Source organism: Hypoxylon fragiforme (assembly GCF_022984875.1).
Source record: "Hypoxylon fragiforme strain CBS 206.31 chromosome Unknown GGS25scaffold_2, whole genome shotgun sequence".
NCBI lineage: Eukaryota > Fungi > Ascomycota > Sordariomycetes > Xylariales > Hypoxylaceae > Hypoxylon > Hypoxylon fragiforme.
Genome location: NW_026054757.1, coordinates 1,103,382 through 1,129,761, shown reverse-complemented (window position 1 = coordinate 1,129,761; position 26,380 = coordinate 1,103,382). Strand labels below are relative to the sequence as shown.

The 26,380-nt window shown below is 47.8% G+C and overlaps 8 protein-coding genes and 1 non-coding gene across 9 annotated transcripts; 5 read left to right on the top strand and 4 right to left on the bottom strand.

The window, feature by feature from the left end:
• Nucleotides 1-770: 770 nt before the first annotated feature.
• GGS25DRAFT_113587 (uncharacterized protein) lies at nt 771-4,019 on the bottom strand. Its single transcript, XM_049256061.1, has 3 exons — nt 1,713-4,019; nt 1,239-1,657; nt 771-1,174 (listed from the first exon to the last, which is right to left on the bottom strand). Exons 1-3 carry the CDS (start codon nt 3,737-3,739, stop codon nt 903-905), a joined length of 2,718 nt encoding a protein of 905 aa, XP_049119851.1. The 5' UTR covers nt 3,740-4,019; the 3' UTR covers nt 771-902.
• A 3,148-nt stretch (nt 4,020-7,167) lies between these two features.
• GGS25DRAFT_113557 (uncharacterized protein) lies at nt 7,168-8,990 on the top strand. Its single transcript, XM_049256060.1, has 4 exons — nt 7,168-7,602; nt 7,664-7,707; nt 7,776-8,156; nt 8,398-8,990. Exons 1-4 carry the CDS (start codon nt 7,554-7,556, stop codon nt 8,881-8,883), a joined length of 960 nt encoding a protein of 319 aa, XP_049119850.1. The 5' UTR covers nt 7,168-7,553; the 3' UTR covers nt 8,884-8,990.
• Nucleotides 8,991-9,064: 74 nt separating this feature from the next.
• GGS25DRAFT_474573 (uncharacterized protein) lies at nt 9,065-11,217 on the bottom strand. The gene is made up of 2 exons (XM_049259643.1): nt 11,040-11,217; nt 9,065-10,933 (listed from the first exon to the last, which is right to left on the bottom strand). The coding sequence occupies exons 1-2, from the start codon at nt 11,075-11,077 to the stop codon at nt 9,643-9,645; spliced, it is 1,329 nt and encodes a 442-aa protein (XP_049119849.1). The 5' UTR covers nt 11,078-11,217; the 3' UTR covers nt 9,065-9,642.
• Nucleotides 11,218-11,519: 302 nt separating this feature from the next.
• On the top strand, nt 11,520-13,745 carry GGS25DRAFT_474571 (Sec1-like protein). The gene is made up of 2 exons (XM_049259642.1): nt 11,520-12,909; nt 12,962-13,745. The coding sequence occupies exons 1-2, from the start codon at nt 11,770-11,772 to the stop codon at nt 13,598-13,600; spliced, it is 1,779 nt and encodes a 592-aa protein (XP_049119848.1). The 5' UTR covers nt 11,520-11,769; the 3' UTR covers nt 13,601-13,745.
• A 207-nt stretch (nt 13,746-13,952) lies between these two features.
• On the top strand, nt 13,953-14,024 carry GGS25DRAFT_t12. The gene has a single exon. It is a non-coding gene; the product is annotated as a tRNA-Cys (tRNA).
• Nucleotides 14,025-15,701: 1,677 nt separating this feature from the next.
• On the top strand, nt 15,702-16,233 carry GGS25DRAFT_474563 (uncharacterized protein; the record flags this gene model as incomplete). The annotated part of the gene is made up of 1 exon (XM_049259641.1): nt 15,702-16,233. A coding segment is annotated over exon 1 (199 nt), but the record flags the coding sequence as incomplete, so codon positions are not given.
• Nucleotides 16,227-16,630, bottom strand: GGS25DRAFT_528968 (uncharacterized protein; the record flags this gene model as incomplete). Its single annotated transcript, XM_049265238.1, has 1 exon — nt 16,227-16,630. The coding sequence occupies exon 1, from the start codon at nt 16,623-16,625 to the stop codon at nt 16,227-16,229; it is 399 nt and encodes a 132-aa protein (XP_049119846.1). The 5' UTR covers nt 16,626-16,630.
• Nucleotides 16,631-17,382: 752 nt separating this feature from the next.
• GGS25DRAFT_474562 (glucose-inhibited division protein A subfamily) lies at nt 17,383-19,994 on the top strand. The gene is made up of 2 exons (XM_049259640.1): nt 17,383-17,557; nt 17,632-19,994. The coding sequence occupies exons 1-2, from the start codon at nt 17,433-17,435 to the stop codon at nt 19,640-19,642; spliced, it is 2,136 nt and encodes a 711-aa protein (XP_049119845.1). The 5' UTR covers nt 17,383-17,432; the 3' UTR covers nt 19,643-19,994.
• A 566-nt stretch (nt 19,995-20,560) lies between these two features.
• On the bottom strand, nt 20,561-22,632 carry GGS25DRAFT_474559 (CDP-alcohol phosphatidyltransferase-domain-containing protein). Its single transcript, XM_049259639.1, has 4 exons — nt 22,042-22,632; nt 21,518-21,879; nt 21,080-21,326; nt 20,561-20,965 (listed from the first exon to the last, which is right to left on the bottom strand). Exons 1-4 carry the CDS (start codon nt 22,458-22,460, stop codon nt 20,860-20,862), a joined length of 1,134 nt encoding a protein of 377 aa, XP_049119844.1. The 5' UTR covers nt 22,461-22,632; the 3' UTR covers nt 20,561-20,859.
• Nucleotides 22,633-26,380: the final 3,748 nt, after the last annotated feature.

The window sequence follows — 26,380 nt, the reverse complement described above, 5'->3', positions numbered from 1 at the left end:
AACCTCATCCCTTCCTTGAGAGAGAATGTGTGTGTCGCGTGCAATCCTGCATGTCCCTCCCTCCTCCCTCGCCCCTTTCCCTTTCGTGGTCCGCTAGGATATATCTCATACATCCCCCTCTCAACTCCTCGCTCCTCGGCCCACCGCTTCGTACCTACTCAAATAAGTACGTAAAAGGTATATTCTCAAATAACCGCCCCCTCCCTAACTAAACCTGAGCCTCTCTCCCCTTTCCAGGGGAGGGGCTTCGTTCGTAACAAGCGAAGAAAAATAAAGGATACGCTGAATCCAGGTGTGCGTCATAAGACTTCTGTTGTTGTTATTGTTGTTCCTCCGTTTTATTTTTCCTTACGCCGAAGAAAAAAAAAAGAACGCAGGCAATTTGATTTTTGTGGGTATCATGGTCCCGTTACTCCCATCTAAACTGTTTATACAAAAAATACAATCGCTTAAGGGTGATCGATCGGAAAGAAGTGAAAGTAGAAAAGTTGGCCGTAAAAATATCAAGTCGTAAATTATACAGGGTCTCCGCAAAGTCGAAATCGCGAAAGAAAAAAGAAAAAATCCTCGTGGAAAGGTGGTAAATATAGTGAAGTGGATGTGTAGGTGATGTTGTGAAAAAGTCAAAAGATGTCGCATCGTTAGTGATAACGTCGCTATTCGTAAAGTCGGAAAGGAATGTGGGATCGGGTGTCGTCCCAGAGTGATCTATGTTCTGTCGGAAACAGTCGCATAGCTCATGAGATAATTACATATTAACTTTAAGATTCATGGATCGTCATGTAGAAGGGAATAGATGGAAAATATATCGGTCGTAACTTCGAGTTGTGCGTGTAAATGCGTATAAATGTGTGCAAATAGATGTAAATAGATGTAGATGTCGTAAATCGCCATTTTCGTCATCATCGTTGAGCCCAATTTTGTCGAACGCCAATGACAACGAGGGCAGCAACTGCGCCGAGGATCAGGAGTCCGGCAACGGACATGAAACGATTGACGTTTCTCCACCATCGTGCACTCTGGTATCGTGATTCATCGACAAGAATGTGGCGCCGCCGTGGGGGATGTGAGTATTCTTGATCTGAGTCATGAAACTCTCTCGTGCTTTGATCTCGTTCGTCCATGGCAAGGGTCGGCCTTGGGGGTAGTGGTAGGAAGGCCGCAATCATCCAGGCTTTTGTTCTAGTTAGTAGTTGCATATACATATGTGTTCATATGACTATGGGAATTATACTTACAAAAGGGAATAAAAAATCCCACTAGAAATAGGATTACTTGAATGTTGCGCTTCCCAAACACGCCACTGTCAGCAGACCATGTGACAGACGGTGCATTCCATACACTGAACCGGCTTGCTCGTGTATCCAGGCGTAGATGAGGAGACCAGATGCTGGAAGTCATTTTCCTCGGGGCTAGTCGAATTTCGCCCGACTCAAGGGCTGGCCCAATCTCCATGGAATCAGGACGTTCAGCTTGTGGATCCGTATCTTTCGGCCGCCGACGTGGGTTGTAGATCGGATTAGTGAACTGATCTTGTGATGGAGATCTACGACGTCCAACCCAGGGGCTTGCAGGGCGGCTATCACCAGCTTCGGATACAGATCGAATAGATCCAGATGTCGCTAGCCATCGTCTCTCCCCGCTACCATAATAAAGTCTAAAATAACCATTAGCTAAAACACTTTTCCCAATATGATAATTAGCACGCCTACCTTGCCCAACTCGGGATGGAAGCTGATGTTAAACTCCGGGAGCTTGCGGAAGAGCGGAGGCTGCGGTCTGATGCTTGTCTAGAAAAGCCTAGACGAGTTCGAGACGGCCTGTGTTGCAGATCTGCTAATCCGTCGCCATGTTCGTCGTGGTCTCGAATGGCACGTGGCGAGGGAAGAGGGAATTCTCTCCCACCTCTCACAAATGCGGGCGATGGACGGCTCAGAGAATCGCTGCGGGAATTCGATCTTGAGTGTGAACCTCGTGTCTCCAACGCCTCTAATCCTAGAGATGACGAAATACTTCGCATTTGCCTGCTGTCCCTGCTTCCGAAAGCACTGCTTACTCGATGCTCCGGATTCGAAATGGCAGAGGCCAGACGTGAGCCAGGATCACTACCCTCGTATTCAGACATCACTGTTGAAAGCTGTGAGCTCCACTGGTGAATATCCATCCTGGTCCTTGGCTGTGTGGCACTCGGTAGTCCTGCCCATGTAGACCTGGGGATAGACGAAATGGAAGGCGTATGTGCAAGAAGAACCACGTTCGGTGTGGAGCCGCCGAAGATCGAGGGAGCGTCTTGACTCACCAAGCTCGAAAGGGATGAGAATGAATTGGCTCGACCTCGAAGGCTATCCCCTGACTGCTTCTTGTTGTAACCTAAGTTCTCCGATGATGATCTCTTGTGTGGCCTAAGCGGAGGCACAACAAGGCTTTCCTGAGAGTACTTTGTCCGTAATCGTGGCACTGAGCTTTCGTCGGAGGAATGGTACTGGTGCCCTCGGAAATGAGCATCTGCCGAGGAAATCGTAGAGGTGTCGCCGTAAACGATGTAATTCTTGCTTCCTGGCGTATCAGCGAACCCCGGAGCGGTGGAAGAGGCAAGCGTGTGGACTGGTGACGATCGTCCCAGGACTTTGTAATTGGGGCTGCTTGACGAAGTAGGTACGTCAATGCTTTGCGAATCCGGCAGCGGCGGAGAACTGCGACCTATTATTTTGTAATTCGTTGTCTCTTCGATGGTTGAGTTGGAGTTGGTAGAGTTGGTAGATTTGGATAAGTCACTTTGTTGAGAATTAAATGATTGTTTCGTCGCGAGAGGAGAAGATGGCTCTGGTGGTGTAACCACCGCCTCTGGTAAAGGCGGAAGAGGAGACTCGGCAAGCTGCTTTTCCTTTCCTTTGCCCTTTAAATCGGGGACCTTGCGTAAACCACCGACCATGCGGTAATTCCAAGGTGAAGGCGAAGGTGAAGGCGATTCGATCTGTTCTTCGGGTAAACCTGTGACCGTCGCGGGGGAATAAGAAGTTGAGTAGGATGAAGTACTACGCTCGGCTACCGAACTTAATGGAGACCCGTGTCGATCATCCGTCGATGCGTCAAATGAGCTTTCTTCATGCGAAGTAACGGTAGACGTATTGGAGAAGGGTGCGGAAATGGACCCCGACGTGTCGGAATTGTGAGTGCGCGTAGGCTTCAACACAATTGAGAAAGTCTTGTCGGAATGGACACTGATAAAAGTGCCTCTTCGGGATCTAGGACGCTTACACGTTGGCGAAATTGCTTCGTCATCGTTATGTGCTGGCGATGGCTGTTGAGCATTAGTTCGTCCGATATTGCTCCCATAATTCGGCCTTTTAAGGACAGGGGGCTGTGGGGCATCAGCCGGCTGAGGTACGGGTTTCGTCCCTGAAACGCCTTTTCCCTTAACCCTCGACAAAGGTGATCCAGGTGTCGTAAACGATGGTGAGGGCGAGTAATCAGCGCCATAGTTTCCTGTATTGTAACTCCTAGCTCTAGCTCTGGTTGCTTTAGGTGTCGTGGGATCTTTTGCCGCGGTCTGCGCATCATCTTCCCGAGCATCTGGTTCCGGCGCATGTGACGTGCTCGCCGTGCCTTGGCTCTCACTCGGCCTCGGAGGGGAGTAAGGGACGATGCGAATTTGCAGTTTATTGTTTTCCGACTCAGACCTTTCTTGTAATGGCGTCCTTTGCGGTGGGGGTGACGATGAAGACTCCGAAGATGACATCCTCTGCCTCCGGCTTGGCCCTCAACCCTGGGGATAATCTCACGAAAAATTCCGATGATTTTTCAAATTTTCTTTTTACCTAAATCCAGCGACTATAAATATGTATCGACATAGGCCATAACGATCATGCAAATGATGAGATTAGATGAGACTAGATGCGAACTTCGAATTGAAGACGTAGATTTCCGATAAATTCGTTCCTGGTAGTGTATACCTGAGTGTATGATGGTGATAGTACGATGGTATCGTAATATGATAGCGAGTGTGGAGTCCGAACGATTCGGAAATGGGAATGGTCACGAATGAGCCAATGCGAGATATTAGTAGCAAAGATATGAAAAGAATACCAAAGACTGAAAGAAGAAAACTAAAGATAGCCAAAGAGAGAGACGTGAAATTCGAGAAAGGTATTATGAGCTTAGAGCGCAACAAAGAGGTCCGACATGGAGGCGTGGTCCCAGCGTGGCATAGACGACTACCCGATCTCTAGGAATAGTAATAGGCGGTAGAAAGGAGTGGGACAGGTCAACAACGAGAGACCAAAAGCGACAATAGCTTCTATGCTACAGACCACACAACCGCGGGGGAAAACGAGATCGGAAAAGAGAAGAAACAGCGAAGCTGTCAGGAGGCAGACGGTAGAGTATTATTTTCCTACCCCAGAGCGCCGAGTCATGATCGATTGGCCAGCATTTTCTGGTCTGCTATCTAATGGTGGCCACTTATTGCTTTGTCTACCTACCTTGGTCCCTATGCAATGCAGCCGAAATGGAGTGGTAGCGTTCCATTCTTTCAAGTTTGTGGGCATGGAGACTACAAACGAGTTGGTGTTAACAAACAGGGACTTAGGGAGAAGCTTCACGGATCTCTGGTACCCAATTCGGACTAGGAAAAGGCTGACTTGACCAAGGATCACTCATGTACCCCGAGCCATCTTACCTCGTACCTTTTTTTTTTTTTTCGATCTTCGCACTTGCGATGGCACGATAGGTAACTCAAATAATAACAAAGCAGCAAAGACATCGGGTCACAATAGTGATATGCGGAATAGGCCCACTAAGGACTTTGTTATGTCTCGTTGTCCAGTACATTTCTGTCATTCCTGAGATAAATGCCAGTGAGCGGAGTCGGATCCATATGCAAGCTGCAGCTCTACTGCAAGCTGCAAGTCCGTGTACAAGTTGAAATGAGGTTGAAAAATAGTGGGCTGGCGGTCGAGCAAGCCTACCAGAGATGCAGCCCGGAGGCTACAGCAGTAGCACCTAACGGCTGTCAAGTTTTTACACGAGCCCATTCGATATGATTGAACGTTCTAATAAGCCAGTGTCGTCTCAAAAGGCGCCGTGTATTCTTCAGCCAAACGGCATTTTGATTTCTTTCCTTTCTTTCGAATATTCCGACAGACATTGATGGTATGCAACTCTACTGACCTAACCTAGTAGGCTGTTAGTCAGGTACGAAAAGATACTGTAGTTCAAACTGTACACAGTATAGCAAGGGTGAAAGATCGGTGAGCGTTGTGTAAATTACAGATTGGCCATAGTGAGGTTCAATTGGGTGAGATCTGGGGATGAGCAGAATGGAGTTCCAGAAAGCTAAGAAGATCGTGGGCCCAACCGAGAACTACCCTAGCCTAGGTCCCTAGGTCATCCTAGGTCATACTAGGGTATGGGTCCTGGTCTAAAAAGATCGAGTGGAGAATTATGTGACAAGGCTAGTACATAAAAGGTAAGGAAAGTTTGAAAGCCTGGGCCAAATTAAGAACGTGGCTCAGCAAAATGGATCCACATCATACTCAGGTACATACTATGCTCGGTAACCTGTCGTACACGTACAACTTTCTTTGTATTAATACTAGTAACCTACATATGTAGGTAACTATGTACATGCAGACTGATGCAGTGGATGTGTATAAAAAGAAAACTTGAAATTAATTAGTACATGAATTAGTAGTCGCGTTCATTTCGCGTTCATCCTTTAATTGTCCATTTGTCGCCAAAAAGAGAAGAGTATGCCGTTTCTTTAACCATTTTCAATGCGCTGAATTCATGCTAAGTGAATACTCAAAGATACGTGTATTCATGACCCTTGGAACAGTTCCTGGATGACGTTCAATTCGTAATCCCAGTTCCAACCTCCCTTAGGGTCAGTCAACCCTCGTACCTTGAGCTTGTAGCTCATGGGTAGCTCTTTTGACTCCACTACATAGAGTCGGGGGTGACCATCGTGATAGCCCGTGCTTTACAGTGCATGGTACCAATTAACACTAGTTTAACTGTATGGGCTAATCTAATTAGGTTAGACAGCCTACGAAGGTTGTGGCCAAAAGTTTAGACCGGAATATACCTCAGCCCCACAGTGCGCCACTCTTTTTTAGGCCTCTACCAATAATAGGTACACATTTAACGTCAAATCCCCCACAACCCTTAAAAGTATAGCACCTTATAGCACACTTAGAGGCTATAATGTACTATAAACTCGAAGCCTTTAAGCCTTCAAAGCTTAAAAGTCCCAATAACCTTAGTATATTTTATGTATTTATTATACAAATACTTACACCAATTTAATAAAGAAAAAATTACAAAAATTTCTATTGTTAAATAAATTAATGAAATAACGTAATAGTTTATTTTGTATTTATTAAATAAACTTATAAGGCTTTATAAGTAGGTAAGTATGTTGGCGATGTTGGAGAGAATATTTCCTACAGTGGTAGGAAAGTGGGGGAACTGTGGGGCTAAGGTATATTCTGGTCTAAACTTTTGGCCACAACCTTCGTACATAATGACATGATAATGTAGCTACTAGCGCCAAGGCCCCTAGTAAAGAAAATATGTGAGAAAAAAGATGAAAATTTAAATAAAATTGAAATTCTTCTCCCTTGCTTAAGTGACACAAACGATTGTCTCACGACCTACAAAAATGATTCAACATCCTTTTAACTTTTACATCTCGGGTCTTCTTTTCTTTGTTCATTTCTTCTTAACTAGCCCTATGCAGCCAGGCTTCATACAGCTCAGACAAGCGCCTGTCTTGTGTTGAAACTTGAAACTGTGAGAACCCCAGGCTTGAGCCGCTCGCGCTTATACTGCATTCCTGTAGGTAGACCAGGCGCCTTAGGTATGTACATTGTACCACGTTTGAAGCGCCAACAGGAGTCCCAAAAGGCACATCGAATCTTGGAAGATGCAACAGCCCCTTATTCTTAGCCTGGATCTTGCTCGTACGACATGAGATGAACTACGTCTGAGCTTGCCTTGGTTTCCAACTGTACCGCAAGTCGAATCCTACTTGAAGTTTTATGTTGCCATTCAGTTCCAAGGTTATTCCTATTATTCCAGTTATTTCAACCGACAACCGAGCTTAGCAGAGAGAGCTGTGCCTTGAAGTCAAGAAACCCCAGCCTCGTCTATCATTAGTTGAAAAATCGGAACTCGGAAGTCGGAGCATTTTGACTGGGCCAGCAAGGGGCCAAGGTAATCCCCACGCTCGCCCACTTCTTAAGGCATAATCCGATCGAGTTTGATATTCTCTTTTTCCGCGCACCCACGATTCACTTATCCTAGTGACTTCAATGTTCTAGAGAGTTCATCTCTATGCATCGGAGATAGCTATCCAAGAAAGGAAGGCTAGATACCTAACTTAGGTAGAGAACCAAGCCGACGGGATTTCCTCAATCTCTCCAGTTTTTGTTTCGTCGAGGCCTAAAAAATACGCAATTTGGGTCTAGGTCTCAAGGACGGTCATTCTAGACCATCTAAGTAGAATCAACAGATAAGGAAAATACGCCAGGAGAATCAGACTTGGATTCACAATGCCTTCCATACCTGCTTTCATAACTCGGTATTTTGCCAAGGATGAACGTGAGTACTACCTAACCCCCATCCTATAAGAAAAGACCTTGTTCTAACTTAGCCGCGCCAGCTAAACCACCTCCAATAAACACCAGAACCGCCGTCTTCTTGCTCGTGAGTTTTTCTCGGCTCTGCGGATAGATGCGGGGTCTGCTTAAGATGCTAGGCGCTGAAAATCATAGGTGATTTACACGCTGTTCTACGTAGTGCCATTCTACATTTCCCGCACGACCAGGCCATCACGAACCCTGTCGCGGGACGCGCCATCTGTAATCCGCGCGCGCATCGCGTCTGTGTCACTAACCTGTGTCGTCTGTTCTCTCATCACCTTGGTGATCTTGACGTCAGAAGGCCGGGCCACGACCGCCGAGGCCCTACATGCGCTAGGGTATTGGCCATTTGGCCTCGTGGAGACTGTGAAGTGTTTCCTTCTCACCGCCGTCTTGTTTGCTGGACCTCTTTATGAGTATCTGGTCATCGATGAGGGGTGGAGAGACTGGTTGGCCCTACAACCGGTCACAACACTCTGCAGCGAGTGGATGACATGGCGTAACATCGTAGCGGTAAGTCTTCTTTTCTATCTAGCACTTGTTACCTTCAATTTCCTTTACCATTTTATCATGATGAGAAATCTGGTCCGTGTTTCTGAGCAGATTAAGACCCTGTCAGATGAGGATACACACTATAGCACTTTGTGCAACTCTGATCTGTTCCCCTAATTATTATTGCAACCTATCTATTCCCACTAGTCCCAGACTTGAGATTATCTGCACTATAAGCGAGTAAATACTGATATCGCAACAGGGTCCTTTCACAGAAGAAGTGCTCTTCCGCTCAGCCTCGGTGCCGCTGATGCTCGCAGCCCGCGCTTCCGTAACAACCACCATCTTCCTCTCGCCTCTCGTCTTCGGCCTGGCACATCTCCACCACGCCTACGAGTTCCGTGTCACACATCCCCAAGTAGCGTACAGTGTGGTCCTAATGCGCTCCCTGCTACAGCTAAGCTACACCACGCTCTTCGGCTCCTACGCCACCTTCCTCTTTATACGTTCCGGTAGTGTGCTTGCCGTTTTCGTGGTCCACGCCTTTTGCAACTGCATGGGCCTCCCGCGAGTGTGGGGCAGCGTATATCCTCCCCTCGTCGCCGATTCCAAAGGCCAGTTGGTCCGCCCGTCCGTCCTGTGGACCGTGGCGTACTACGTGCTGCTGGTCGCGGGCGCCGTGGGCTGGTATAAGAATCTAGCCGTGCTGACGGAGAGCTCCAATGCGTTGGTCGCTATTGATATGTGATGCGATGTGATCATGCACGCTATTTATATAAACCTAGCTTAATTATCTAAGTACCGAATAGTGTACTTGATTAATATATGAGACATTAATGCGAGACGAAATATTTATCACGTCTTATATCTGCCCCTTGACTTGGATCATTATACACCAATAGTGCCGTACCTGCGTGGTAGGTAGTACCTAGTAGTATACATCCATCTATTTAGTAGTACTACATAATAGTATACAGCTAGGTAGGTAGCTACATGATTATGTGTGTGTGTGTAAATGGTACAATGCAGGGTATATCGTAAATGTCATCCTACCTACTTCGCAAACCACATATCATCGAATACTTTACATCTTTACATCTTTACATATATATATATCGTACCACTCGCCCTTAACCCCAGCCTAGAACTCTAATCGTGGGGGTTTATTCCTTGCAGACAAGCCATGTCTGGTCTTGATAGGTACCTAGATACCCCATTTTAGGCCACGAGGGGACGAGGATAGACACGCAATCCTCGGCATATAGAGGTAGGTAGGTAGGTAGGTAGGTACCCAGATTGCGGTATTTCCCATTCTCTAGCCACCCCTCCCACAAGCAGCCCCCTCGTCTCAGGGCGCGACGAAGTCGTCTTTGTGTTGAGTGGGGAAGTGCAGTTACAGTGAGCTCCCATTAGTTTAGGTTGAATAACTTACATTCTCTCATCAGCCATAATATCCATCGTCGTCGATTCTCGTGAGCGTGTGTAGTACCAAAAATCCCTTGTCATTTCAACTCGGTAGGTCGATCGCCATGCCCGGCAGACTCCCCGGCATACTGTACTCGCTTGTGCCAATATCTGATCCATCACCCCGGCTCCTCATGCGTCTATACCGTAAGCTATCCGGCGGGCTCAACTCGCGTCTTACACCCGCGGCAACTTCGGCCTGGACCTCTTTCCGCGCCTCCTCTCGCATCTCCCTCGCTATCTCACGGCCCTTTCCCTTCCCGGCACTACCGGATGCGGACGAATTGGAGGCACCGTCGAAGAGGGGATCCTCCCCGCCACGCGTGTTCCTCTTACGGGGCCACAGGCTCGGCAAAGCGATCTCTTGGAATCGAGGCTCGACGGCACGTTCGTCAAACCAGCGGTGCAAGCGTGACTCGACGAGCTGCGCAATCTTTGGCACGTCTTGTAATCTAGACCGACTGCCAACGAGGCTACGGACGGAAAAGTCTAGGCGGTAGTCATCGAGGAAGCTAAACGTCATCATAGTAGGTGTTGATTGCGATGGATTCGACGGAATGAAGGATATGCTTAGGGTACCGCTAAATCGCACAACGCTCACAGCGAGAGCGACGGGCAGAACAGCTGTCAACCTCTTCGGGTAATTGAGAAGAATCCTAGTTTCGAGTGCCAGTGTGATCATATCACTCAAGTCGACATCCATGCGCGCTTGTAGTCTTGACCCTTCCTGTTTCGCGCGCGAGCTATTAGCATCGAAGCGCTTCTCGCCTCCGGGTCCTGTGTTTAGGCTTAGTCCATCCTCGTCTACGGGTATGATACGACAATTGCTGAAAATGGGAAAATCTTCGCCAAGTGTCAATTCGGTAACTTTAATTTCGTCGAGGAAGTCTGGGCGCGAGGTTCCGTTTAAAGCTTTAGTAAGGGAGGAAAGGATGGCGTCATCCTGCTGGGCATCGCTGCGAAACTGGGCAATGGTCTGGGCGATGAGAACATTGAACCAGTCAAGGGATTCAGGTTGGTGGCTATCAACATTGTAATACGTTTTGTTTAGGATTGATCCTATCGTAAGCGTAGGTGGACTTCGTAATATACTCGATTTCTTCTTTTTTAATGTTGGTTGCTGTTGTTGTCTCGTAGTGATGATGGGTGTTGAGTTCCGTAAGGTGAGGAGGGATTCTCTGTGAGCGAGGGTACGGGACCGACGTTCGGCAGCTCGGACGGTAGCTGTAATTTCGGGATTGGGAGCTTCGCCGAAAATGAAGAATTTGATGAAAGCCGCAAGAAGTAGGACAACGGAGATTTGACCGACGATGAGCCCTTGGGTGAATGACAAACTATTGGCTATGAGGTTAGCAATGCATACTGCGGGATACTGCGGGATACTGCGGATATAGACAATGGCTTGTCAATGAGTAGAGACAAAAGAGTAGGTATTCCTACGTCGGTTCAGGCTTCATCGGACACATTTCCGAAGCCATCTTGGCATCTGGCTTTCTAGTTCGGAAACAACCCTAGGAGCCTGGGGGTTTTTATCATATATTTGGACATGTAAGAAACGAATCCATGAATGAATTGAGGAGTGTAAGTGGAACATTTAAAGAAAAGCTTCCGACTTTTTTGGACTTTCTAGCTTAAATGTTTCCTTTAGAGTTGGACCCACGTCAGCTACCCAGTCCTTTATCTTATCGACAAAGTAGTGGTAACCTTTTTCTTCTTATTGGTGGTTAAGGGAATGAGGTATTGGGTACTTTAACGTCATGTAGCATTTACCGTCATATGTAGATCCCTGTCTTACTGACGACCCAGCATCTCTAGGTGCATTAATTGAGCTCGAACTTGCATTGTCAATGTTCATGTAGTGGCAGCTGCGTAGTACATACATTTATGTAGGTACATACATATTACATATTACATGTACTAATAAATGCCTGTACCGTAGCACCGCAGTACCTAACTACATACTATAGCATTCTCATCCGATTTCACCAACAACTTCAAACTCATCAACTCATTGACTCCTTAACTCATTCAACACATTCCCGACAAATAAACAATTATTTGTTCTCACTTGAAATTTGAGGTGAAGCTTGGTCATATCAAATCGAATTAATCGTAATCATACCTTTACCATCTAGGTATCTGTCTGTGTTTGAAGCCCAATCCTACCAACATGGATGTCGTCCAAGCCGTCTCGGGCTACATCTCCAAGATAGTGGCGGCTGGAGACAGCGCATCAGGGACCCCATCTGCTAAGATGAAGATACTCCTACTAGACAAAGACACTGTACCCATAGTCTCCACAGCCATTACGCAGTCATCTTTACTCAACCATGAGGTCTACCTCACAGATCGGTTGGATAATCCGAATCGTGAAAAGATGCGCCACCTCCGATGTTTATCCTTCATCCGGCCATCCCCAGATTCCATTCAACTTCTGATCGATGAACTACGGGACCCAAAGTACGGTGAATACTACTTGTACTTTAGTAATGTGGTAAAGAAGTCGTCTCTCGAAAGATTAGCTGAAGCAGATGACCACGAGGTAGTCAAGCAAGTCCAAGAGCATTTCGCCGACTATATCGTCATCAATCCAGACCTCTTCTCATTCAATTTCACGTTACCACACCAAAGAATATGGAGTGGAAACCCAGATTTATGGAACCCAGACTCGTTACAGCGTACGACAGAGGGGTTAATAGCTATTCTGCTGTCGCTCAAGAAAAAGCCTCTCATCCGGTATGAGAGGAATAGCCTATTAGCCAAGAAACTGGCCACCGAAGTACGATATCACATAACCCAGGAGGAACAGTTATTCGACTTCCGGAAAGTTGACACGCCTCCGATACTTCTCATCTTGGACCGAAGGGAAGATCCTGCTACGCCACTTCTCAATCAATGGACCTATCAAGCCATGGTGCATCAGCTAATGGGAATTCACAATGGGCGAGTGAATCTAGATGATGTCCCAGACATCCGGCCAGAACTCAAAGAGATTGTCCTATCACAGGACCAGGATCCATTTTTCAAGAAGAACATGTACCTGAACTTTGGTGATTTGGGTGGAAACATCAAGGATTACGTAGAGCAATACCAATCCAAGACGAAGAACAATGCCAACATCGAGTCCATCACGGATATGAAACGATTCATTGAGGAATACCCCGAATTCAGGAAGCTATCAGGAAATGTCAGCAAGCACGTTACTTTGGTTTCGGAGCTTAGTCGAAGAGTAGGCGCAGAAAACTTATTGGAGGTTAGCGAGGTTGAGCAGAGCTTGGCCTGTAATGATAACCATGTCACGGATCTAAGGGTATGTTATTTGGACTCTGGCGAACACATTGAAAGAGGCTAATTCAGTATAGAATGTGCAAAGGCTGATACAGTCTCCGGCGGTGGCCCCCGAAAACAAGGTCGGGCTAGTGGCGCTATATGCTTTACGATATGAAAAGCACCCATCTAATTCCTTGGCTATGCTTGTGGATTTACTATCTGCTGCCGGTGGTGTATCCCCACGACAAGCAGATTCGGTGGCTAAGTTGTTGATTTACCACCACTCACTCCAGCAGTCCCAGACTGCAGGCGGCATCGCCGATATCTTCGAGTCCGGAGGCCTATTCTCAGGTGCTAGGGCCATAAAGGGACTCAAGGGTGTTGAGAATGTATACACACAGCACTCTCCCCATCTAGAAACGACCCTTCAGAACCTAATCAAGGGTCGGCTGAGAGAGCAGCAGTACCCATTTGTAGAAGGCGGCGGCACCACACGAGACAAGCCGCAGGATATTATTGTCTTCATGGTCGGAGGTGCGACATACGAGGAAGCCAAGACTATTGCGACCATCAACGCCTCGTCGCCGGGTGTTAGGGTCGTGCTAGGCGGCACCAACATTCATAATTCAGCAACTTTCCTCGAGGAGGTGGATGAAGCTGTATCTTCATGGCCAGAGCCGCCACCGACTACGACGGCCGGGCGGTTAAGAAAGGAGCTTGGAAGACGGTAGTTGGATAATACCTAGGTAGTTAAGGCATCTTACCTAGTACTGAATCAACAAGATTATTCTTTGAATTGACAATTATACATAGTTAACTACTATCGTATCAAATTCAAGTGAGCCGCCAAAGAGATGTACATGATTGTTGTAGGTTAGACGGGTTGATGCTACTACAAAGGCATGCATGATACTAGGTACTCGGGTGTGACTAGCCAATAAGGATAAGCACTACTCACTGCAGGTACTAGTCACCAAGGACTAAGAGTTCACGCTACTATCACGTGAAGATATCAATGAGTTAGAAATATAAAGCATAAAGTACGAACTAAATTTCACCACCAATGAGCTACAGTGTTCAATAGGATCGATAACTCAGTGGTAGAGTGTGGGATTGCAGATCCTAAAGTCGCGTGTTCGATCCACGCTCGGTCCTCAGAAATAATTTTTTGTATCTTTTTTTTAGCGATTGCGCATTTGCAACGTCTTCGGTTCCGTCGCTTTACTTTTTTATTTTGACCTCAATTCAAACCATACGATTTTTCTAACGACCTCGAATGCTATAATTTCCAGGGGAATTTTCCTACAAGACAACGAGGTGAAGCATAATCTCCATAGATGTATCCTACATCACTCACATAACTGTACTTCTCATGTCATTGATGTTAACGTAGGTACTAGACAGGTAGATGCATATACCGTGCGAGACCGGCACCATGCCTTTCTGGCCATGTGATTGATGTGAAATGTCGTCAAAAGCCAGGTGTCCGCAGCCCCGGCGACTGCATGCTTTGCAATCAACAGCTTCGGGTTACTTGCAAGCATTGAGACCACCGCTCTGGCTTCCCGAGCTAGTTACTTGCATCAAGGGATAACTAACTACCTTACTCTATTCCTCTGCTTCGGTATGACCGCGCGCGCGATACATCCCATCACGGGCGGTAGGCATGGACTGCCACTTCAAGGTCTGCTTTGAGGACGAAACTAAGCGGATAGCGTGTGTGAGTATTTTCAATGCTACGCCCCCTACGCTAGCATTGCGAGGTTGCTGCCCTCAAGGTCCATGAACAAGCCAGCGTGCCTGGTCAAAAAGTGCTGGGGTTTGCGCTAGGGCAGCAGGCAGGTAATGCAATTAGCGTAGGCCATATTCTGACAGAAAAGTTAGGCACCCGGGAAGTCGTTGAGATGGTCCCGTGCGAATAATCTGGGGTAGCGGGGGAGGATATAGATTACCTACAGCTTGTCGAGACATTGATCGAGCTTTTCAACTATCTGTTTGATGTTATGAGTTGCTTTTATAACCCGGGTGACTCCTATGCTGACACTTACTTGCGAGTTACATACACACCGATATGACACAGTTCAGAATAGGGGCCCTGGTTAGGCCCATTTATTTCGCTAACCTAGAAGAATACCTACCACTGCTCTCGATTGAGTTCATCCTAGACTACAATGCATGTGTTACTAAAGAATGGGAAGTCAATGAGAAACATCAGAAAATCAAGCTAGGTTTAGTACGTTTGCCAATGCTTGGGGGTACAGTCACAGTTTGGGTCAATTGCTTGCCGGTTCAAAGTTCCCAATATATTCATCAACGAGGTTGTGTCGATTCCCTAACTTAAACTCCATAGGTAATGCTTATGCCATGCCCAGCCCATAAACTCCAAAATCATCTGCACAAGGAAAGGTTCAAGCCATTGGCTGAACAAATGTGCCATACCCGTAACGCCATGCCATGTGATATCCTTGGCTCGCAAATCCAGTAGTCCTCGGCGCTCCGTCCCCCCCTCCTCCGAGCCCGACCCCGGCCTCTCCTGGCGACGCCAGGGAAGTCGGAGTACAATGTCCAAAGAATCGTCGGCGTCCGCCAAGTTTTTTCCCAGTGAGTGAGAGCAGTTGCCAAGCCCTGACTCGCTGGAATGAAAAGTGGCTGTTTCTCGTCCGTGATAATTCGATCCACCGCTCCGAGCCCCCCCTCCTCCGAGCCCGACCCCGGCCTCTCCTGGCGGCGCCAGGGAAGTCGGAGTACAATGTCCAAAGAATCGTCGGCGGCCGCCAAGTTCTTTCCCAGTGAGTGAGAGCAGTTGCCAAGCTCTGACTCGCTGGAATGAAAAGTGGCTGTTTCTCGTCCGTGATAGTTCGATCCATCGCTCCGAGCCCCCCCTCCTCCAAACCCGACCCCGGCCTCTCCTGGCGACGCCAGGGAAGTCGGAGTGCAATATCCAGAGAGTATCGTCGACTTCCCCCCCAAATGCCCCAAGTGAGCAGTCGTCAAGCTCAAAGTCGTTGAAATGAAATGTGATTTTTTTTTTTCGTTTTCCGTTTTTGTTGCTGTTGTGATTGCCTCACTATTACCTTGCTGTTGTTTTGATGTTGTTTTGTTGTTTGTCGTTTTGGTGTTGTTGTTTTCCCCAGTGTCTTCTTGGTGTCTTCTTGGTGTTTTTCTGGTATCTTATTGTTGCCTTTTGGGGTGTCGGTTTTTTTTTTTAGTTGAAATTCGTTTTGAAATTTTTTTGAAGTATTTTGTGATTTTCTTTGTCCATAATTCGGAAAGGATTAATGACCCCGTCGACAGTGATTAGTTAAACGTTATATTCGAAACCAAGAAAACAATAGTACTGTTCAGTTAGGAAAGGGATTAAAGGGAAAGGGTCTTTTGCAAGGCAGCAAAGTTTAGCTTGATGATTTCGGTAAGCCTGGTATGGCAAGTGGCCATACGTCGAGTGTCCCGGAAGAAGGGATCCATGATGGTGTCTTGTAGGTCCTTGCAGATACCACACTTCTCCATGCATTGGATCCAGTCATCATCGTCGTCGGTCTTCGTGTCTTCGAACTGAATTAAGTGGTCAACGATGAATTTGATGAAAAAACTCAGCATTAGCTTCTGGTATTCGGTGGGGTTTGCTGTTAGGCCCTCTGTTTTGTACATTGTTATGAACGTCCAAGTGTCCCATAGTTCGACTGCCGTTGGGTGGGTGAACCCTAGATATTCTATAGTCTCGAGTGAGACAAGAGTGCTGGGGATGCGTGGAGACATCTTTCTGTTAATGGTGTTTGTGAGTAGATTGGAGTGAATTGATCGGTGTGGTGAGATGCCAAGTTGAGTCTTGGATAATCGGATTGCTCAGCAATGATTTGACACAGCGTTGACAAGGTGTTGACAAGGTGTTGACAAGGTGTTGACAAGGTGTTGACAAGGTGTTGACAAGGTGTTGACAAGTTGTTAACAAAGGATTGCCAGGAATTGTAAGATGTTATGGATGAAAATAAAAGGGAAAGGGAGAAGAAAGGTCCCACGGCCAGTTTATATAGTCGGCCAAGAAGCGTGATTATTCATATTTGAGTCAACACATGTCAGCGATTGCAGATTTCTCCAATAATTTACGTTTGACTATAAGTACTTGGCTGATGACTTCAGAAATTGGCGTGATAGACAACCCTAATGCCACCTATCTATTTGGTTGAGTTGAGTTTATTGATATTGCTATAACTAGAGGCTATACACTTCTAAGCTAGTAAGCTGATATTAAGGGGTTAAACTCCGCCCTAGAGCAATGTAAGAACCTACGTTGATGGCTATTAGGTTGAAACTAAGGCTGAAAAGTAGAAGAATAAGGGGCGGCTCAAAAAATGAAGACGCCACTCAGGGCTGGAATAATTAGTCCGGCAGAAAATAGACCACCTTCCACATTAGACAAAAGCTTAGTTCCACCGCCTGCCTGATCAAGGTATGATCTCTTATCGGTGTTATCGCCTAGCTCTTATCGCTAAATTTTAGATTTGTGAGCGACCAAGTGCGAACTGTAAAATCCTAAACCTTTCACCTTTTAAATTCATCGCAAAGATGAGAAAAGTATGGCGACCTAGAGGACTAAGCCGGCCAAGTGGCTTAATAGACAGACGCCCATATCTCCCATTATCTTGTCTTCATCATCGAAATACCTTTGCTACTGTCGCACAAGACACAAGGTAAGTAAGGGCTACCTACAACTTACACTAATAATCTGCCAATTGGGTATTGTGTAAATCTAATAAACATAAAGTGGTAGAGCGTTCGATGTTGTCGTCGTAGGTGGCGGCCATGCTGGTACTGAAGCATGCGCAGCCGCTGCGCGATCCGGGGCGCGAACCGCCCTGGTCACCCCTAAGCTCGACAACCTTGGTGTTTGCTCATGTAATCCGAGTTTCGGCGGTATCGGAAAGGGAACAATCATTCGTGAAATTGATGCGTTAGATGGTGTCGCCGGTCGTATCATCGACAAGGCTGGTGTTCAATTTAGGGTCCTGAATCGCCGAAAGGGCCCTGCCGTCTGGGGACCCCGCGCCCAAATCGATCGCGCCTTATATAAAAAGCATATGCGCGAGGAGTTGGAGTCCTATCCAAACCTTTCCATTATAACAGGTAGTGTGTCCGATATCGTTTTGGGCGAAACAGCCGAGTCAAATAGTAGTGGTGGCTCTGCCAAGAGCAAGATTACCGGCGTGCGCCTCGAGTCTGGAGAAGTAATATCTACTAGCGCTGTGATCATCACAACTGGCACATTCCTTAGCGGTGAGATACATATTGGGTTGGATGTTTACCCATCTGGGCGCATAGGCGAGAAGGCCTCGTTCGGTCTAAGCAAGTCTTTAAAGGATGCTGGGTTTAAACTTGGTAGGCTGAAAACCGGTACACCCCCACGGTTGCATAAGAATAGCATCGATTTCAAGGTACTCGACGAGCAGCATGGCGATGACCCCCCGGAGCCCTTCAGCTACCTTAACGACAATGTTTCTGTCCAACATCAGCTCTTGTGCTGGGCTACTTATACCAACCACGAATCCCACGAAATCGTCCGCGACAATCTCGACAAGACCGTTCACATCCGCGAGACCGTCCAAGGCCCGCGCTATTGCCCCTCTTTAGAATCTAAAATCATCAAGTTTGGCCACAAGGAACGCCATATTATCTGGCTTGAGCCCGAGGGCTTCGACAACGACACCATCTATCCTAATGGCTTGTCCATGACCATCCCCGCTGAGGCTCAGGAACAAGTTCTTCGCACCATCCGCGGCCTTGAGAATGTCCAGATGACCCAAGCCGGCTATGGTGTTGAGTATGACTATGTAGATCCACGTAGTCTGCGATCTACCCTCGAAACCAAAGCCATAAAGGGGCTCTTCCTCGCTGGCCAGATCAATGGCACTACGGGATACGAAGAAGCAGCTGGCCAGGGTATTATTTCCGGCATCAACGCGGGACGCACGGCCCAGGGCAAAGAGCCCGTATCTATTACACGCGCCGACGGGTATATCGGTATCATGATCGATGACCTCATTACCAAAGGGGTTTCGGAGCCGTACCGCATGTTCACATCCCGCAGCGAGTACCGCATGAGCACGCGTGCCGACAACGCAGACCACAGGCTCACAGCCCTCGGCCGAGAATGGGGCGTCGTGACCGATAGGCGATGGTCAAAGTTCACAGACGATAATATACAACTCAAGGACCTGATGCGCTTTCTTTCCTCTTACACCCTTAGCGCGCCATCCTGGATCGCCGCTGGCTTCAGCAACCGCAACGACACCAAGTATCGCAGTGGCTTCGACATGCTCCGACTCCCCGGCATCGAGATCTCACACCTCGCCCCCCTCATCCCCGAGGTCGACCAGTTCAGCGACCGCGTGCGCCACCGCGCCGTCATCGAGGCCCGCTACGCCCCCTACGTCACCATGCAGGAGAACGAGCGCGCCCTCTTCCTCCGCGACGAAGGCCTACGCTTACCCACCGACCTCGACTACGACACCGTGTTCGGTCTCAGCACCCACGAAAAAGTAGCTCTTAACAACGCGAAGCCCGAGAGCCTGGGCCAGGCGCGCCGCGTAGAGGGCGTGACGCCCGCGGGGTGTGTGCGGTTACTTGCGTTTGTGCAGCGGCAGAGCGGTGACCTCGACGTCTTCAAGGCGCTCGCCGGCGATAACAGTGAGGCGATGGCGGCCCTGGGCGAGGATATAGCGCCGCTGGGCAGCGAGGTGGATGGCTTGGATGCGGAGGCTAGGAGGAGGGATTTATGAGGTAGGTAGGTACTGTACCTACTGACCACCTACCTACCTATCCAGTATACTTACCTAGAACCATCCCTGAGCAACTGATAGTGGAAGGTGAGGGGGGAGGGAAAAAGGGGGCCATTGTATGTATGCAACACGCAACACAAAACATGTATTTATACCTGGGTTGGTATGTACATTTAAGGTATGAACGAGGCAGACGAATGCATGGTGATGGGGCGTTTATGGGTTACTCAAAGTACCTAGGTACCTAGATTCTGATACTACATAGCTGAAGGTATTGGCATTATATGAGAACTAAAGAACTAAAAAAGTCAAAAATGAAAAGAAAAGAAATTATTTGATAGGTACCTATCCATATCCCAGACCTCCTACAACAACAGTACCTACCTACCTACCAACCTGTTCACTAGATACCCTTCATAGTCCCCTCCTTGGGTCAGATGATCAAGGTGATCAGAAGAAAAGGGGGTTGTTTGATAGAACCTAGAAACCTTTAGGCTTCTAGGTAGTTAGTAGGTAACCAAATCTACCAATCTACCTTAGGTAGGCTACCTAGCACATACCTAGGTACATAGATTCAAACGACAGATGGCAGAAAACCTAGGTACCTAACCTAGGTAGCTAAGTGCTTAGGTACGCATGATAAGCTTAGTACTCATTTACATACGGTGAACGAGCGAGGCGTCTACATGGAATAGTCTACGTGAACAAATAAAGAACACATGGTCCAGGAAACTCCAAAAAAAGGGGGGGAGGGGGGGGGGATTGGATTTCCCATTCCGAGTTCAGAGTTCAAAGCTTAGACAGGATGTAAGATACCCAGGGTATGTAGTAAGCACTTAGGTAAGGTACCCGGAGATGCTATGCATACACCGGTGTGCCCACGTGTTTCTTCCCGACTCATGGAGCCGTGCATGTAAGTATGTATGTAAGCACTTAGGTAGTGTATTGTAGTGTCAATAGTCAATAGTGTACATCAGGAGGTCTGGTAAGATGAGGAGATAAAGTCTAACATAGACTTCCGCATCCGCATTATTTCTATATAGCGCCCTCATAGCTTCTAGATCACTCGGTGCTAGACATTCCCATCATACTTACTTGACCAAATAAGCACCTAGCTAGGAACCTAGGTAGGTAGGTGGCCACGTGTATATCGTGGATGGCACGCGCAGTAGCCATAGCCGTAGTTGTGGTGGTATGTGAGCAATGCTGACACAACACTACCGACCCTTAGGCTTCGTCTTACTCTCGGATAAGATTCTGACTGCGTCCTTGCTAAATACGTAGCTTAGACCACTCCATACCGTCGTGGCTGCGACCAGGTACCTATTATTTCCCATTGATATTAGCATATGTGTGTGATAGAAAAGGTGAGATCTGTACGCGCTAGAACGCGGAAAGGGGGGAGGGAAGAAGGAAGGGCAAGGCAAGTTCACGTACTGAAAAGCAGTCATAGCGACCGCGACATCCGCGCTTAAAAACGGCGTTACCATCGTAGCGCCCATGAGCCCCAGCTGCAAGAACGTGTTGTACTTGCTGATGGTCGTAGGCCGTACCTCCGCCGACGGCAAGGAAAAGTCCCAGTAGCGCGTGAAGGTCTTAGGCGGCGGTAGAGATATCCACCGGTAGTAGATGGCAGCAATGCCTAGGCCAATGTCACGGCCGAGGATGATGACAGCTAGCCAAACTTTGTTGGACAGGTAATGTTAGCGTAGGTATGGACAATTTCCCATTGCAATGGGACGCTAAGAGATAGAGAACTTTAAAATATCCTTCGCTAGTAGATACATGAGAGAATAGGGGTTCATTCTAATGACGTGTCGTGTGCTTGATTTACCACCGTATAAATAGAGGGAGAAAAAGAGAGAAACATCTCACCAGGTAGCGCGCCTTTACACGCTAGACAAACAGTCAAGACTGTCATAAGCGTCTTGTCAGCCATCGGATCGACTATGCTGCCAACCACCGTCTGCAGCTTCCACTGACGAGCGATCCAGCCATCGAGCAGATCTGACACGCCAGCGTAGACGTATAGACCAAGCGCCCAGGCGTGGGCATCGTGGAGGATAGCGTAGCCTACGAAAGGGGCAGCAATGAGGCGTGAGAATGTGAGTATGTTTGGCACTGTATAGATATTCTCATGCTGCGTCAAGGCCGGCAAAACCTTAGGGATTACTTTCCGTATCCCTCTTAGCTCTGGAGCCGGTGGTTGTGCTGATGGTGGGTGAGATGATGATTTTCTACAACTCCAGTTAGTGAACCTACACAGAAGAAACCTCACGGTATTTATTCGAATGTTTTTAGCTTTCGATGGAGGGAGAAGCTATCGTAGGAAGGTGAGAGCTAAAGAGCGCCAACTCGATCCAACCCAGCAGGAAGATGACATGCTTAGGACGACGTACTCATCCTTACTCTTAGTCTCATCCTGCTCCCTAAGAAATCTGTTGGTCTGCGAGAAGCATCTCGTATCGCCCGGCCTAAGCCAGACGGTAGCTCTAGAAGCGCATCTTAAAGTTGCGCTTGGCTGTGAAGAGCAGGTCCGTTCACTCACACGGTCCCCGGGCCAAGTCCGAGCTAGCACGTAATGCTTCGCCTTATTCGAAGTCACATGTTGACTATTCGACGGCGAATTTCTGAGAAAATGCGATGATCTCCCCCAAATAGACGGGAAGCTTTTTGGTAGTAGTAGTAGTAGTGGTGCCTTTGTTGTGGTTACGAGGCCAGCGCTGCTAAGCAAGCTTGCGCTGAGGTGCAGCCTCGGACCTAGACTTGGACAATTGCGAAAAGCGTAAGTGCCACCACATACTGCCCGTGAATTCATAATGTGTGTTTCATATTATGGCTCTGTCGTGCTGGGCTGAGCGTAGATAGAATCGGGATTGGTGCTCAAGTTCGGAGGAGAAGATGAGAATAGAATCAGATGAATCAAGAAATCACAAGAAATCGTGCATGTGCTTCGCTTTTCGCTTTTCGCTTTTCACAGTTGGAAAAACTTTGTTAGGCACCGTGTTCGAGCCGCCTCCTACCATTTACGTCACTTAAACCCCTGCTAGCTTACATAACCTAGACATCCTTATGTTTCAAGGTGGCCCAAGCGTATCTCGCCCCTATTTCTTACCCCTATTCTATTTGACATATGTATACTATGGATTCTTCCTTCCCAAGATTCTGATAGGTTACGCACTTAGATACAAGACAGCACAAGGTCGCATGAAAGTAATTAATATATGTGTATGATCGATCAATTTCTGCAATCTAAATCTACCATAGTAGTATAGGCGTTAGCCTTCGCATTCTGCCCATCCCTCCCAGACACATTCATGCTCTTATTAAAACCACCTGAAAATGAAAGTCCTGACTCGATCTTAACCATGACCACCGCACCGTATGCAGCTGCTTGGTCAATGGGCCCAGAGACAATCGAAAAACGCACTCTAAGCCACCAACACGGCCTGTAAAACCCAAAGTTGAATGGCAGGCTCAGCTCCCATCCACGACCCAACTCGGTCGGTCATATCCGACAGGTTATGCCACATGTAATAGAAGACCATCTTCAACTGTTGTCGATCGATGGTGAAGAGGAAAAGAAAAAAGAGAAAAGAGAAGAGAGAAAAAAGGAAAGAGAAAAGAGAAAAGAGAAACCAGAAATCCCTCCTATGAAAAAGCAACTCCATCACCAGGGTATCATCAGCGGGAAGGATCCGAGGTCCACATAATCTGCGTCCAGATTCATCCGTCTCCCGTGTGCTTGGCTGACAGAGTGAGTCAACCCTTAAACCCAAAAGGAACAATAAAGGGCTCATGTAAAGTCGTGGCAATCCCATAACGCCTTGCTCATGCTCTGCCATGTTCCTGAATGCCATAAAAAGAGAGATTTAATAAAAGAAAAAAGGTATGGCCACTTTTCTCATGCAAGTTGGGAGATGCAGCGTCAGATCTTTTCGCCCATTGTCAACTGTCGGAGAGCTGTACTAAGGTTGGCAGACCGTGTTTGGGAGACCCTTCCTAACATTAGCCTAGCCGGTGGTGAGTTTTAATGGTGGTAAGACTAACTGTGGTGCAAAATCATCATGGCCGCCGAAGTCGCCCGTCCAATCTCCATCCGTCATTCCAACGGATCCCGGCTCTGGGTTTTCAAGACCAAGACTCATGGGGGGTGTGGTGTCATGGCTAGAGTTAGTGAACGCATGACCCGGTTGTTCCGGTAGAGTGGTGATAAAGCTCGTCGATCCCTGGTGAGCGCCTGTGGTGACAGGGTTGTGCAAACTAGAGACATCCATGTTATTCTGGTGATGAACCCCGGGGTTGTATAAGTCATTGTATTGGTTAGGGGTAGCATGCTCGAATAAATCACGCGAATGGCTGGTGTCCTGGCTAGAACCAGTGGCAGCAGCGACGGAAGCGGCAGACGCTTCGAAAGCAGTCCCAGGAGAGTATGGTGAGTGGCTTGCCATACTATGACCGTTGAGGCCGTTGCCGTTTGGAAGAAGCTGAGTTGAGCCCATGGAGATTCTTTCTAGGCCATCGGGAGCTGGATATTCAACTTGGCCCACGCCATCTACTCCGTTCATGTTTTGATACCGTCTTTGTGGTTGAGGCACATGTGGTGGGTACACTGTCGAAGGTCGTGGGTCCATGCCAAATGTCTGCATGTTAGTCGGCTCATAGCTATAGTTCGTCTGATGTGGCGTAAAGTTAGGAGGAATCGGTGGCAACGCTTGGCCCATAGTATATCCGGGAGCATAGTTTCCGGGAGCAGCTCCCCAAGTAGGCTGACCATAGGCATTTGCGTGCATGCTAGGCATCGACATCGACCGTGGTGCAGCTCCGTTCATGGTGTACTCGTTGTAACCCTGGGGAACGCCAACAAACGCTCCGTAGCGGTCTGGCACCACAAGTTCTTGGTCATCGATTGGAGCTCGGAAGTTTCCTGACGAGATCAAAGACGATCTAGGGTTCACCCGTTGAAGGCCTGAAGCGTCGGCTGGTCTTCTCAGCTTGTTGTTGACAACATCGTTAATGCTATAATACGAGACCATATGGTGCTGTACACCACGGTATGTGACACTGATGGTCTTTTTTACCAACCCATCTTGCTTGAACTGGTAGGAATCAACAAGAGATCCTACAAGAGCTCGTTCGGTTTCGTTTCGAGCGTTAGTTGAGCTGTCGAAGTGAGACGCAGAGCCTCCAGAAGTTAATGCAGCTGCGCCGTAACTGCCGATCGAGTTGGCTCTCGAATTGCTGGGAGGCTTAGAAATACCCCCATCGGGTTTCTGACGCTTCATGGCTCGCTTCTTTTCGCCAGGCTGGAAAGGCTTGTCAAGTTCGCGGTAGAGGAGGAAGTTGCCCAATATGCGACTAGGGCTCCATGGCACACCATCTGTCCAGCGCTTTATGCCAGATGATGATTCTTCGTAGATAAAGACGTTACCGCTAACAATGAGATTTGCGCGTTCTCGATCGTGGGGTCGCCTTGGCACATGGTGGAGGACGCCAGAAAGGCATGCTTCGAATAATATGAGGGCGTCCATCGTACTTCCAATGTAGCCATGGAAGGTTGGGGTAAGAGGACTTCCCGGCACCGGGGCTGCTGTGGGTCGGTCCGTTGCCGACATGATGCCTCCGGAAGACATAACAACCGTGGTAAATAGACGTTCCTCGGCGATATGATTGACTCTGAGTAGTAGGAATGTATAGCACAGGTCAATAGATGAAAAGCTTTCCGAGAAATAGTCAAAACAGTGGTGACAGTCAAAAATAAACTATAACCTCAGGAGGTTTCTCAACACGTGGTTGGTGAGTTCACAGCGTGCCTATGTGTAAATAGATGCCTTTGGTAGAGGAAGGAGGGCAACTATCGAGTACACATAAGAGGCCTGGGTGCTTGTGAAAGAGTTAAGGTGTTGTCCCGAAGAACTAAATATCCCTGGCGTGAAAGGTAAGCTTGATTGTAGGCATGAAAAGGCAGGAACACAATCGTGAATTTGAAAGCTTACCTCAAGTTGGGGTTTTTACAGTTCAATCGGAGGGTGGACAAGCTTCGGTCGAATGAAGAAAACGGAACTCTGGGGGGTGGAGGAAGAACTTATATAGAGTGATAGAATTCTTTTTCCGAGAACAGATGAATATAAATCAGTTCTTTTCCTCTTCTCTGGAGTAGGTAGAGAAGGTCAGCTTGCGCCTGACAAATATTCCGGAGAGAACAAGAGGATAGGACCCTTGGTCGCGCTCGACAGAATAGAAGAAGAGCTGGTTCTTTGGCCTAGCGGTAGATGCTAGGCGTAGCTAGACCGAACGAACCTTAATCGGGTGGGAAGGGCTTTAGTTCACTTTGTGGTAGTGGATGTGTCGATAAGTACCTTTTGACTTTCTGATGTGGCAGGCAATAGATCTCCGAAGGGGTGTATCAAAGACTAGTGGGCACGAGCCCACGATTGAGTTCGTGACTACCGCGCCAAAAGCTTTTAACGCCCCTATTTATGCTGAGGTATTATACTTGGAGGCGGTAGCTCAAGTGCCACCACCGACACCTTTAAACTTTCAGACGCTCAGGGGAATTGAGGACGGACTCCGAACTGGTGTGCCTGAAGCACAGGTCCCCTCGGTGCTGTTCTTAAACCGGGGAATGACCCAGGTTCCAAACAAGCGAGGTGTGTGGTCTGGGTGGTGAGGCGTCTTTGGGCAATCAGTGATAGCAATCACACGGGAGCATCGATCCTATTGCTGGATTGCGGGGGT

Coding starts and splice junctions, on each gene's coding strand:
- GGS25DRAFT_113587 (XM_049256061.1), bottom strand. CDS start 3,739: ATGTCATCTTCGGAGTCTTCATCGTCACCCCCACCGCAAAGGACGCCA. Junction 1,658..1,712: donor TCCATCCCGAGTTGGGCAAG/GTAGGCGTGCTA, acceptor TGGTTATTTTAG/ACTTTATTATGGTAGCGGGG. Junction 1,175..1,238: donor GGGATTTTTTATTCCCTTTT/GTAAGTATAATT, acceptor CTAGAACAAAAG/CCTGGATGATTGCGGCCTTC.
- GGS25DRAFT_113557 (XM_049256060.1), top strand. CDS start 7,554: ATGCCTTCCATACCTGCTTTCATAACTCGGTATTTTGCCAAGGATGAA. Junction 7,603..7,663: donor GTATTTTGCCAAGGATGAAC/GTGAGTACTACC, acceptor TAGCCGCGCCAG/CTAAACCACCTCCAATAAAC. Junction 7,708..7,775: donor GAACCGCCGTCTTCTTGCTC/GTGAGTTTTTCT, acceptor TGAAAATCATAG/GTGATTTACACGCTGTTCTA.
- GGS25DRAFT_474573 (XM_049259643.1), bottom strand. CDS start 11,077: ATGGCTTCGGAAATGTGTCCGATGAAGCCTGAACCGAC. Junction 10,934..11,039: donor CCGATGAAGCCTGAACCGAC/GTAGGAATACCT, acceptor CATAGCCAATAG/TTTGTCATTCACCCAAGGGC.
- GGS25DRAFT_474571 (XM_049259642.1), top strand. CDS start 11,770: ATGGATGTCGTCCAAGCCGTCTCGGGCTACATCTCCAAGATAGTGGCG. Junction 12,910..12,961: donor ACCATGTCACGGATCTAAGG/GTATGTTATTTG, acceptor AATTCAGTATAG/AATGTGCAAAGGCTGATACA.
- GGS25DRAFT_474562 (XM_049259640.1), top strand. CDS start 17,433: ATGAGAAAAGTATGGCGACCTAGAGGACTAAGCCGGCCAAGTGGCTTA. Junction 17,558..17,631: donor ACTGTCGCACAAGACACAAG/GTAAGTAAGGGC, acceptor ATAAACATAAAG/TGGTAGAGCGTTCGATGTTG.
- GGS25DRAFT_474559 (XM_049259639.1), bottom strand. CDS start 22,460: ATGAATTCACGGGCAGTATGTGGTGGCACTTACGCTTTTCGCAATTGT. Junction 21,880..22,041: donor GAGACTAAGAGTAAGGATGA/GTACGTCGTCCT, acceptor CTGGAGTTGTAG/AAAATCATCATCTCACCCAC. Junction 21,327..21,517: donor GTGTAAAGGCGCGCTACCTG/GTGAGATGTTTC, acceptor TGTCCAACAAAG/TTTGGCTAGCTGTCATCATC.